At 44.2% G+C, this 12364-nt stretch overlaps 1 protein-coding gene across 1 annotated transcript; it reads left to right on the forward strand.

The window, feature by feature from the left end:
- Positions 1-7274: 7274 nt before the first annotated feature.
- On the forward strand, positions 7275-11579 carry LOC126065436 (leukemia inhibitory factor-like). Its single transcript, XM_049865468.1, has 3 exons — positions 7275-7308; positions 10014-10189; positions 11102-11579. The coding sequence occupies exons 1-3, from the start codon at positions 7275-7277 to the stop codon at positions 11507-11509; spliced, it is 618 nt and encodes a 205-aa protein (XP_049721425.1). The 3' UTR covers positions 11510-11579.
- Positions 11580-12364: the final 785 nt, after the last annotated feature.

Raw genomic sequence — 12364 nt, forward strand, 5'->3', positions numbered from 1 at the left:
GCTGCTGTAACAGAAATACCACAAGTGAATGGCTTTAACAAACAGACATTTATTCTCTCACAGTCTAGGAGGTTAGACGTTTGAATTTAGGTAGTCAGCCCCAGGGGAAGGCTTTGTCTTTCTCTCTCGGCTCTGGGGGAAGGTCCTTGTTAACAGTCTTGCCTTGCAACTAGGAGTTTCTCAGCACAGGGACACTGGGTCCAAAGGATGTGCTCTGCTCCTGGCTCTCCTTGCTTGGTGGTAGGAGGTCCTTCTCCTCGCTGTTTGCTTCTCTCTTTTATATCTCAAAAGAGATTGACTCAAGATACAACCTAATCCTGCAGATTGTGTCCTGCCTCATTAACATAACTGCTTCTAATCCTGACACATTCACATCATAAAGGTTAGAGTTTATAACACACAGCCTAGTTAGATCAGATCACAAAATGGGGGACAACAATACAATACTGGGAATCACAACCTACCCAAGTTGATACCCATTTTGGGGGGACACAATTCAATCCATAACAGTGACCCTATCGGATAGAGTAGAACTGCCCCGTAGAGTTTCCAAGGCTATAATCTTTCCAGAAGCCAACTGCCACATCTTTCTCCTGCAGAGTGGCTGGGTTCAAACCACCAACCTTTTGATTAGCAGATGAGTGCTTTAACCACTGTGCCACCAGAGTTTATGCAGACCTAATTCTAGACAAAACATGAGCTTCCAAAAGTTTATGATGTCACCACAGCATAAGGAGACTTAAGTGAACCACTTTTATCCCAAGTGCATAAAAAAAACTAAACCAAGTGCATAACCCATCAGTAAATATTATCCAATCTGCGTTATGAACAGGAACAGGCCCTTTCATCTGCAAAATGGGCTGACTCTTAGGTTTTAACACTTTGTAGCCTTCAGTTAACAACAGATGCTCTAAATATTTGACCTCATTTCAGCAATATTGCCATTTGTCTAGGGAGGCCTTATGCTTCACAGGGGCATGATTTTTTTTTTTTTTTTTAATTTTTATTGTGCTTTAAGTGAAAGTTTACAAATCAAGTCAGTCTCTCACACAAATACTTATATACACCTTGCTACATACTCCCAATTACTCTCGCCCTAATGAGACAGCCTGCTCCCTCCCTCCACTCTCTCTTTTCGTGTCCATTTCGCCAGCTTCTAACCCCCTCTACCCTCTCATCTCCCCTCCAGGCAGGAGATGTCAACATAGTCTCAAGTGTCCACCTGATCCAAGAAGCTCACTCCTCACCAGCATCCCTCTCCAACCCATTGTCCAGTCCAATCCCTGTCTGAAGAGTTGGCTTCGGGAATGGTTCCTGTCCTGGGCCAACAGAAGGTCTGGGGGCCATAACCACAGAGGTCCTTCTAGCCTCAGACCATTAAGTCTGGTCTTTTTATGAGAACTTGAGGTCTGCATCCCACTGCCCCCCTGCTCCTTCGGGGGTTCTCTGTTGTGTTGCCTGGCAGGGCAGTCATCGGTTTTAGCCAGGCACCATCTAGTTCTTCTTGGTCTCAGGCTGATGTAGTCTCTGGTTTATGAGGCCCTTTCTGTCCCTTGGGCTCGTAATTACCTTGTGTTTTTGGTGTTCTTCATTCTCCTTTGATCCAGGTGGGTTGAGACCAATTGATGCATCTTAGATGGCTGCTTGCTAGCGTTTAAGACCCCAGATGCCACTCTCCAAATTGGGATGCAGAATGTTTTCTTAATAGATTTTATTATGCCAATTGACTTAGATGTCCCCTGAAGCTATGGTCCCCAAATGGGGGAGGGGGACATGATTTTACATGGCTGTTTATTTTTGAGGCTACTAGCAAACATTTGCATTTTGAATGACGATAGATTCTTCTGGCGGGACAAATTTCTCTGGTTTCTTATGAATGAGCATAGAATACAGTAGGAGTCTCAAAACCCTCAAGGAATCCTTTACCACAAATATTAAATTCCTTAGTAAACAAACACAAACACGATTGTAGAGTCATCTTCCAGGGCAGAGAGAAGAAAAAGCAAAACAAATCAAATAGAGAAAACCTATAGACGATACTACGGAAGTCAGAAGTCACAATGGTTGCAGGACTAGGAACTCTAGGGGTAAAAGAAACAATGAATTTATTTACTTCTTTAAGATCTTGTACAAATCTATACAGTGGTCAGCCATCTTTATTAAATTTTCCTTCCTTCTTAATGGAAGTATGGGCATATTACAGGGTGAGTGACCCTTCGTCTATTATTTTATTTTTAAATCATTCCTTGATTGTCTAATGCTTTGATAACCAGTTTTATTCCTTCTGATAGAGCTCTCGGCAAAAGATATTGCTTTACACATGGCCATGGCTCATTCGTTTAGTAATCTATATAATCAAACCTGTATCATTATCCCCTAGGGCCCAAAATGATGGTTCTAGCTTGGGGTGCCTTACCAGTGCGGTGTGAGACTGCCACTCTCTGCCATGCTCCATTTCCTTCAAAAGGCACACAGTAGCCAGAACAGCGCCTTTTCCCTGGAGCTTCTCAGACACCCTCTGGAGAACAGAATAGGATAGGCTTTGTGTTGCACAGCAGGCCTCTCCTCAGTGGGTTTAAAGGAGAATCAGGAAAAAGTAAGAAAACATATTTTTCAGTTAGAGGACCCATCTGTATGGACACCGTGGAGTAAAAGGAAGAAGGCTGACCAGGAACACTAACAACCTGTACTGACCAGATACAAAGGGAGACGTTCCCTAGGAAATTGCAGAACAAGCTGTACTACTATCACCAGTTCCCATCTCCAAACCAAAAAACCGAATCTTTTGCCATCGAGTAGATTCTGACTCACAGTGACCTGTAGGACAGAGTAGAACTGCTCCAAGGACCACCTGGTGAATTCGAACTGCCAACCTATTTGTTAGCAACTGTAGCTGTTAACCACTGCACCAGCAGGGTTCCCAACTTCAGGATTCCCTAAATCTGTCTGTGTTGAGCCATTTCTCAAATACTCCCTGGCTGTCTGGACCTTCCTTATTCCTTCATCCTGCAGTTCCTCCATCTTTTGCGGTCACGTTCTACAATCACTCTTCACATGGTCTGACTTTTTTCATTGATGATGTATGGTTTCCCTTCTCTTGCTAGAAGGAGCCCTGGTGCACAGTGGCTAAGTGTTCAGCTGCTAATCAAAGGGTTGGTGGTTCAAACCTACCATCTGCTTGGTGGGAGAAAGATGTGGCAGTCTGCTTCTGTAAAGGTTTACAGCCTTGGAAACCCTATGGGGTTATTCTACTCTGTCCTATAGGGTCACCATGAATCAGGATTGATTCCACAGCAACGCGTTTTTTTTTCTCTTGCTATCATTTCTTTTCACGTATCCTCGTTTCTTTCAATGCTAAGGTATCCCTTCTCTTTTTGTTCCCTGCATAGATTGTCCAGGGTAGTGATTATTCCCTTTAATCAATAATTTTAACTGACCATTTAACACATCAGTTTTTAAAGTTTCTTCATGTCTTCTTTGTTTTGCTCTCTAGACTGTCCTGAAACAGTTTTTATTTTTAGGTGCCGCAGAGTCAGTTCCAACTCTTAGCGACCGCATGTACCACAGAACCAAACACTGCTCAGTCCTGGGCCATCCTCAGAATCGTTGTTATGCTTCCACCCATTGTTGCAGCCACTGTGTCAATCTGTCTCGTTGAGGGTCTTCCTCTCTTTTGCTGACCCTCTACTTTACCAAGCATGATGTCCTTCTCCAGGGACTGGTCCCTCCTGATAATAGGTCCAAAGTATGTGAGACAAAGTCTCACCATCCTTGCTTCTAATGAGCATTCCCTCTGTACTTCTCCCAAGACGGATTTGTTTGTTCTTCTGGCAGTTCATGGTACATTCATTATTCTTGGCCAGCACCGTAATTCAAAGGCATCAATTCTTCTTCCGTCTTCCTTATTATTGTCCAACTTTAGGGCAATTGAAGACACCACCGCTTGGGTCAGGTGCACCTTCGTCCTTAAAGTGACGTTTTTGCTTTTCAACACTTTAAAGAGGTCTTTTGAAGCAGATTTGCCCAATGCAATGCACCTTTTTGTTTCTTAAATTTTTATTGTGCTCTAAGTGAAAGTTTACAAATCATCAGTCTCTCATAGAAAAATTGATATACACCTTGCTATATACTCCTAGCTGCTCTCTCGCTAATGAGACAGCACACTTCTTCCCTCTACTCTCTATTTTCGTGTCCATTTGGCCAGCTTCTGCCCCCTCTGCCTTCTCATCTCCTCTCCAGACAGGAGCTGCCCACATAGTCTTATGTGTATACTTGATCCAAGAAGCTCACTCTTCACCAGTATCATTTTCTATCCCATAGTCCAGTCCAATCCTTGTCTGAAGAGTTGGCTTTGGGAATGGTTTCTGTCTTGAGCTAACAGAAGGTCTGGGGACCATGACCTCTGGGGTCCTTCCGCAATGCATCTTTTGGTTTCTTGACTACTGCTTCTCTGAGTGTTGATTGTGGATCTAAGTAAAATGAAATCCTTGACAACTTCAATCTTTTCTCCATCTATCATGATGTTACTTATTGGTCCAGCTGTGAGGAATTTTGTTTTCTTTAAGGTGAGGTGTAATCCATACTGAAGGCTGTCATCTTTGATTTCATCAGTAAGCGCTTCAAGTCCACTTCACTTTCAGCAATGAAGGTTGTGTCATCTGCATATCACAGGTTGTTAATGAGTCTTCCTCCAATCCTGAAGCTGTGTTCCTCTTCATATAGTCCAGCTTCTTGAATTACTTGCTCAGCATACGGATTGAATAGGTATGGTGATAGGATACAACCCTGACGCACACTTTTCTGGGTTTTAAACCACACAGTATCCCCTTGGCTGTTGGAATTACTGCCTTTTGGTGTATGTACAGGTTCTTCATGAGGACAATTAAGCGCTCTGGAATTCCCATTCTTCACAATGTTATCCATAATTTGTTATGATCAACACTATTGAATGCCTTTGCGTAGTCAGTAATACACAGGTAAATATCTTTCTGGTGTTCTCTGCTTTCATCCAAGATCCATCTAACATCAGCAATGATATCCCTTGTTCCATGTCCTCTTCTGAATCCAACTTGAATTTTTGGTAGTTCCCTGTCAATGTACTGCTGCAACAGCTTTTGAATGATCATCAGCAAAATTTTACTTGCTTGTGATATTAATGATATCGCTCAATAGTTTCCATATTCTCTTGGATCACCTTTCTTTGGAATGGTTACAAATATGGCTCACTTCCAGTGGATTGGCCAGGTAGCTCTCCTCCTAATTTCTTGGCACAGGCAAGTGAGCAACTCCAGTGCTGCATCTGTTTGTTGAAACAACTCAGTGGGTATTCCATCAATTCCTGGAGCCTTGTTTTTCACCAATGCCTTCAGTGGAGCTTGGGCTTTTTCCCTTAGTACCATCGGTTCTTGATCATATGCTACCTCCTGAAATGGTTGAAGGTCGACTAATTCTTTCTGGTACAGTGACTATATATTCTTTCCATCTTCTTTTGATGCTTCCTGTGTCGTTTAATATTTTCCCTGTAAAATCCTTGAATATTGCAACCCGAGGCTTGAATTTTTTCTTCAGTTCTTTCAGCTTGAGAAATGCTGATCATGTTCTTCCCTTTTGGTTTTCTATCTCCAGGTCTTTTCACATTTCATTATACAACTGTACTTTTTCTTTTTGAGCAGCCCTTTGAAATCTTTGTTCAGCTTTTCTTCCTTTTGCTTTAGCTACTCTATGTTCAAGAGCAAATTTCAGAGTCTCTTCTGATACCCATTTTGGTCTTTTCTTTCTTTCCTGTCTTTTTAATGACCTTTTTGCTTTCTTCACATACGATGTCCTTGATATCATTCCACGACTTGTCTGGTCTTTGGTCATTAGTGTTCAGTACGTCACATTTATCCTTGAGATGGTCTCTAAATTCAGGTGGAATATACTCAAAGTAGTACTTTGGCTCTTGCGGACTTGTTCTAATTTTCTTCAGCTTCAGCTTCAACTTGTGTATGAGCAATTGATGGTCTGTTCCGGTCGGTCCCTGGCCTTGTTCTGACTGATGATATTGAGCTTTTCTATAGCCTCTTTCCACAGATGTAGTCGATCTGATTCTTCTGTATTCGATCTGGTGAGGTTCATGTGTATAGGTGCCTTTTATATTGTTGACGAAAGGTATTTGCAGTGAAGAAGTCATCGGTCTTGCAAAGTTCTATTATGTGATCTCAGGCAGCATTTCTCTCACCAAGGCCATATTTTCCAACTACCAATTCTTCTTCTTTGTTTCCAACTTTTGAATTCCAATCACCAGTAATTATCAATGCATCTTGATTACAAGTTTGATCAATTTCAAATTGCAGAAGTTGGTAAAAATCTTCAGTTTCTTCATTTTGGTGTTGATGGTTGGTGTGTAAATTTGAATAATAGTTGTATTAAGTGGTCTTCCTTGTAGGCGTATGCGTATTATCCTATCACTGACAACATTGTACTTCAGGATAGATCTTGAAATGTTCTTTTTGACGATGAACGCAACGCCATTCTTCTTCAATTTGTCGTTCCCAGCATAGTAGACCACATGATTGTCAGATACAAAATGGCCTATACCAGTCCATTTCAGCTCACTAATGCCTAGAATATCAGTGTTTATGTGTTCCATTTTATTTTTGACTAATTCCAGTTTTCCTAGATTCATATTTCATACATTTCCAGGTTCTTATTATTAATGGATGTTTGCAGCTGTTTCTTCTCATTTTGAGTTGTGCCACATCAGCAAATGAAGGTCCCAAAAGCTTGATTCCATTTACATCATTAAGGTCCATTTTACTTTGAGGAGGTAGCTCTTCTCTAGTCATATTTTGAGTGCCTTCCAATCTGAGGGGCTCATCTTCTGGCACGATATCAGACAACATTCTCTGTTATTCATAAGGTTTTCACTGGCTAATTTTTTCAGAAGTAGACCACCAGGTTCTTCTTCCTAGCCTTTCTTAGTCTGGAAGCTCAGCTGAAACCTATCCACCAAACATGACCCTGCAGATATTTGAAAAACTGGTGGCATAGCTTCCAGCATCACAGCAACATGCAAACCACCCCAATACGACAAGCTGACAGATGCGTGGGATGAAATGGAGTACCTGCTGCTAAGTTTCGAGTAATAGTTCGTCCTTTCTATCCCACCACATTTTCATTAACTACGAATAGATGGCAAGATTGGTGAGACAAGGTGGCTAGGTTTAGAGGACGATTTTGATCTGCCTTTAGATCCATACCAATGAATTTTGAGAAAGACTTAGCATACCACGATGGAAATCAGTGTGGAACGCACCCATCTTCCGGGTACCCTGTTACAACTTCTCTCAGCTCACCTTTGCAGAAAGGCTTCAAGTGTGGCTGTTAGCAACCCCTCTGTGTTACAAGTCCACTTTTTTTTTTTTTTAATTCCTTGTATACTTTTGGTGAAAGTTTACATAACAAATTAGGTTCCACTTTAACAATTTCTATACATACCGTTCAGTGTCATCGATTACGTTTTTCACAATGTGTCACAATGCTCATTACTTCCATTCTGGTTGTTCTGTTTCTATTAATCTAGCTTCCCTGACTCCCCTTACTTTTTTGTCTTTGCTTTAGGGTGAATATTGACTGTCTGTTCTCATACAGATGGTTATTTAAAAGAAGCACAGTACACATGGGTGATATGGCTTATTTTATGAGCCAGTCTATTATTTGGCTGAAAGGTGATCTCCAGGAGTGGGTTCAGTTCCAAATTTAAAGGCTATCTCAGGGTGATAGTCTCGGGGGATCCTCTAGTCTCTACTTGTCCAGTAAGTCTGGCTTTTTTTTTTTTTTTAAGGAATTTGAGTTTTTTTCTATGTTTTTATTCCATTCTACCCGGGGCTGACCATCTATTGTGTCCCTGTTCAGAATGGTTGTTAGTGGTAGCCAGGTACCATCTAGTTCTTCTGGTCTCAAGATAGATGAGGCTGTGGTTTGTGGAAGCTATTAGTCCTGTAGACTGGTTTCTTCTTTGAATCTTTGGTTTCCTTCTTTCTCTTTTGCTCCAGATGAGTACAGACCAATAGTTGTATAGCAATCCCTCTTGATGGGTGTCCAAAGTCCTTAGCTCTTTCATAGCTGTGGTGGGGGTGGTGGCCAGTCAGCTTCTGTGATGGTTAAGGTTGTGTGTCGACTTGGCTGGGCCATGATTCTCAGTGGTTGGCAGTTATGATGTAGTTTGGCAGTCATATAATGTTGTGATCATTTCCATGATGAGATTTGATATAATGTGAATACCTCCATGATGGGATCTGCTGTGAGTAGCTGACCAGTTGAAAGGGAGTTTCTTTGCGTGTGTTGCTTGCATTGACTATAAGTGGACATTCTGGCAAGGCTTATGGGCTTTTGCTCACTCTGGATCTTGCAGCTGGCTCCTGTTCATGACTTCTGTTCTGGGGACTTGAGCTAGCAGCTTACCTGTGGTCTTGCCTGCTGATCTAGGGATTTGTTCATGTTTGAAGACTATGACCAAGACCCTACTCTCATACCTGCTGACCTTGAGTTCGACAGTCCTTTGACTATGTGAATCAGGAAGAGCTTCTATCCTGACCCATGAACTTGGGACACTCCAGCCTCTACAACTGTGTGAGCCATTTCCTTGATATAAATCTCTGTCTATATAAATTTACAGGCTTTATTTTTTTGCTTCTCTAGAGAACCCAGCCTAAGACAGCTTTCGTTGACCATTATACCCCTTGATGTAGTGATCTTCCAGACTCTGATGTACATGCTCCAAACGTACATGCAGAACACCACGTAGCAGTCAGTGCACACCTTTGTGCATGGGGCTGTAAACTGAGAACATGCCGTGGAGTACTTCTTTGAAGTTCTGGGAAACAGGGAAGAAAGCCTTTAAATAAGTGACACCTGCTGGGGAGAAAGGCATGTGGATTACCTGGGAGGCATGCATAGCTTCCTGATGACATAAGCTGTACTGGAGATCTAAAAGGGAAGGCCTGACTCTCCTTTCCTGGAAACAAGAAAAATGTAAATTACATGGCACTTTCGAAACCCTGGTGGCAGAGTAGTTAAGAGCTTGGCTGCTAACCAAAAGGTTGGCAGTTCAAATCTACCAGCTGCTCCCTGAAAACTCTGTGGGGCAGTTCTACTTTGTCCTATAGGGTAACTGTGGATTGCAATCGGGTTTTCTGTTTCCTTTTCCATGTTGATATTCATCATTTAAGACCTTGATTGTTCACCTTTTTTCAAGTGACTAGTGCAGCTACTTTCCATCTTGTTCATATGGCGGCATAGTCTTTTACTCAAGTTCTCAGTTATTACAAGATTTTGTCTCTTTATCATATATGCTTTCCTACGCATATGTGAATGGTAAAGGACTCTTTGAGGTGCAATCTGAGCCAAGACATGGAGGGGATGAAATTGAGAGACCTAGGTAGGGGAGTGGCTACTTTTAGGGAAGGTCAGAGATGGAGGAGATGGGATGGTACGTATTGGGGGCAGTTGGCCTGGTAAACCATAAACACGTGGCAGATTTGGGGGGAAGAAGAGGGTCACAAAAGGACCCCTGCCTCCCAGCTGAGGTTCCCACGGAAGCCCAGATTTGGATTGCTTTGGGGAGTCGAATGTAAAACAATGGTTAGGAATTTAAGTCATCCTGAAGATGGGGAAATAAGGGTCTCCCATTCCTTTGAAGCAAACATTTCCCCCTGGGCTGGGGAGTGGTAACCTCAAGCAAGGAGCTGGGTGGCTTTTGCCTTCTTGAGGGAAAGGATTGGATGTTTGGATGTCATCCTAGACCAAGCTTCCAATCCGAGGGAGTAGCTCGAGTCCTGCCCCCTTACCGCTTCTTTTAAGGCAGGAGAGAGCAAGGGGGCTTTAACAAGGTGGAGAGAAGCAGGGTAGGTAGAATTTGAGATGCAGAGAAGCCAGGAGTCCCAGGGAGTTGAAGTGCATCCAGTGTGACCTGAAAGCTTAAACTGCGATCCCCACCACCCTGACCATGGAGCTTTTCTCTTGGTTTCCAGGAGTCTTGCTGCTGCTTGTTCTGCACCAGGAACATGGGGCAAGGAGCCTTGATACCGTCACTCCTAGCAAGGTGACCTACACCACATGTCACACATGTCCTGGCAACCTCACGACCCAGATCAGGAACAAACTGAAACAGCTCAACGGTAGTGCTGACGGCCTCCTAACTCTCTATGTAAGATATTCCTTCCCATCCCTAGGGACAGAGGAAGGAGGGGATGGGCCTGGGTTGGCAGGAGTGGGGGAATTCCTGCAAACATCAGTAGAGGCTGCAGGGAACTGGGCTAGAGAAGGGGGCTGGCCAGGGAAGCTGGAAGCAGAGAAGTTTGTGCGGTTAAACCGCACCCTACCCACAGCTCCGACTGGAATCGACTATCACAGGGTTAGGTCGGGGCAGGGCTCTGGTGTGAATGGCACTTCAGGTTCTGGGATTCCTCCACCAAGTGGAGCAAGAGGCAGATGGAGATACACAAAGGAGGGAAAATGGGAGGAGGTGTTCTGAGAGGTGCCATTGAGAGAGACTGGTGGGCGGTGGGTGCCTGGGTTGCGAGAGATGCCCAGATGGGTAAAAGGGCAAGTGAGAGGGACCCTGGCTTTCTTTCTTTCTCTGTATGATCATGACAGCTAAAAATGAAACATAATCCGTTGTTGCCAGTTGATTCTGACTCGTGGCAATTCCACGTGTGTCAGAGTAGAACTGTACTCCATAGCCTTTGTAATGGCTGATTTTTTGCAAGTAGATCACCCAGCCTTTTTCTTGAGGTGCCTCTGGGTGGACTAGAACCTCCAATCTTTCAATTAGCAGCCTAGGGTGTTAACAATTTGTACCACCCAGGGACTCCTAACACTAAGTAACAGTAACAATCGTTGCATGGTAAAGGCCTTGATTCTTTACCAAGTGTGTTCACACCCAGATGTCCATCTGCCTCTCATGACGATTCTGAGATGCCTACAGGGTACAGAGTTGGGTCCTCATGGCATAGGAGGGGAAACTAAGGCCCAAGAGCTTGTTGTAAGGGTGGGAAACAGGGCTGGAACAAGGATTGCTGCCTCCTTGTTGACCTCTCCTCTGCCCTTTGCTCCTCAGTGCATCGCCCAAGGGGAGCCGTTCCCCAGTGAAGTGGACAAGATGTGTGGCAGTGGCTTGACAGACTTCCCACCCTTCAATGCTCATGGCAGGAAGGAGGCCATGATGAAAGAGCTGTACTGCATCGTCACGTACCTAACTACCTCCCTGGGCAACATCACACGGGACCAGAAGTCCCTCAACCCGCAAGACCGGAACCTCCATGGACAGCTAGACTTCGTGGCAACCATTATGCAGCAGCTCCAGAGCAACGTGCTCTGCCTCCTGTACAAGGACAAAGTGGACCACGTGGGGGAATGCTACGGGCCCAACACCTTGGGCAAAACCTTCTTCCAGAAGAAGCGGCTGGGCTGTCAGGTCCTGTTTAAGTACAAGCAGGTCATCACTGAGCTGTATCAGGCCTTCTAGGAGCAGGATCTTGAAGTGTGCTGTGTGGATTAAGGGATCTTGGGAGTGGGATCTAGAGGTGGTGAGCACTCACAGTGTTGCAGAAGGTCATTAAATCCAAGTAGGATTGCTAGCACATTCTGCAGGCCTCCACTCCAGGGAGGTCTGGAAGGTAGCTTTACAAGGTCAAAACTTCCACAGGCAGGGCTTTGATGCCCCACCAAGTAGAAGGTGGCACTCTTTCCTCTGGAAGATGGCAGCCAGGCACCCAGGTGTCTGATTGGCAAGAGGAGAGTGAAGTGGGGGTAGAAGTCAGCTCAACATATGGGCAGTAAGAAAACAAGTTGTCTCTGGGGGCACTGAACATGGGACAAGAGAGCAGGAGTCAGGCCAATTGCCCAGCACCCAGCAGATTGACCTTCTCTAAGCTGAGCTACAAGAAAGACAAAGTTGTCTGAAAGCCAGAATTGGTGATTCCAGAGCCTGGTGCCAGTTGGTTCTCTCATCATCTCATCACCTTGTGGAAACTCCTGTGCTGGGCACACCTGGGTGGCCTTCCTTTTCGACACATCCCTGATTCCCCAACTCTCCCACCATCCTTCCACACCAGCCCCGATTTTGCCCCTCTGTACCAATTTAAGGTTCACTTTCTAGAATCAGTCACCCCCTATGCACAATAAGTTCCTGAATTATTGAGTCTTCGTATGAAAAAGTGTTGTGTTTGTGTTTGTGGGGGGATGGGTGTAAGGCTGTTCTTTTTCTGATTTTCTTCTGCTTTCGTTGACCCACTCCTGGCATCTGGGTCATGTGCCTGGGCAAGAGGCGATTTTAAGGAGAAGCAGGGGGCCCACAGCACAGCATTTGATGTCTATCAAG

Source organism: Elephas maximus, chromosome 22, assembly GCF_024166365.1.
Source record: "Elephas maximus indicus isolate mEleMax1 chromosome 22, mEleMax1 primary haplotype, whole genome shotgun sequence".
NCBI lineage: Eukaryota > Metazoa > Chordata > Mammalia > Proboscidea > Elephantidae > Elephas > Elephas maximus.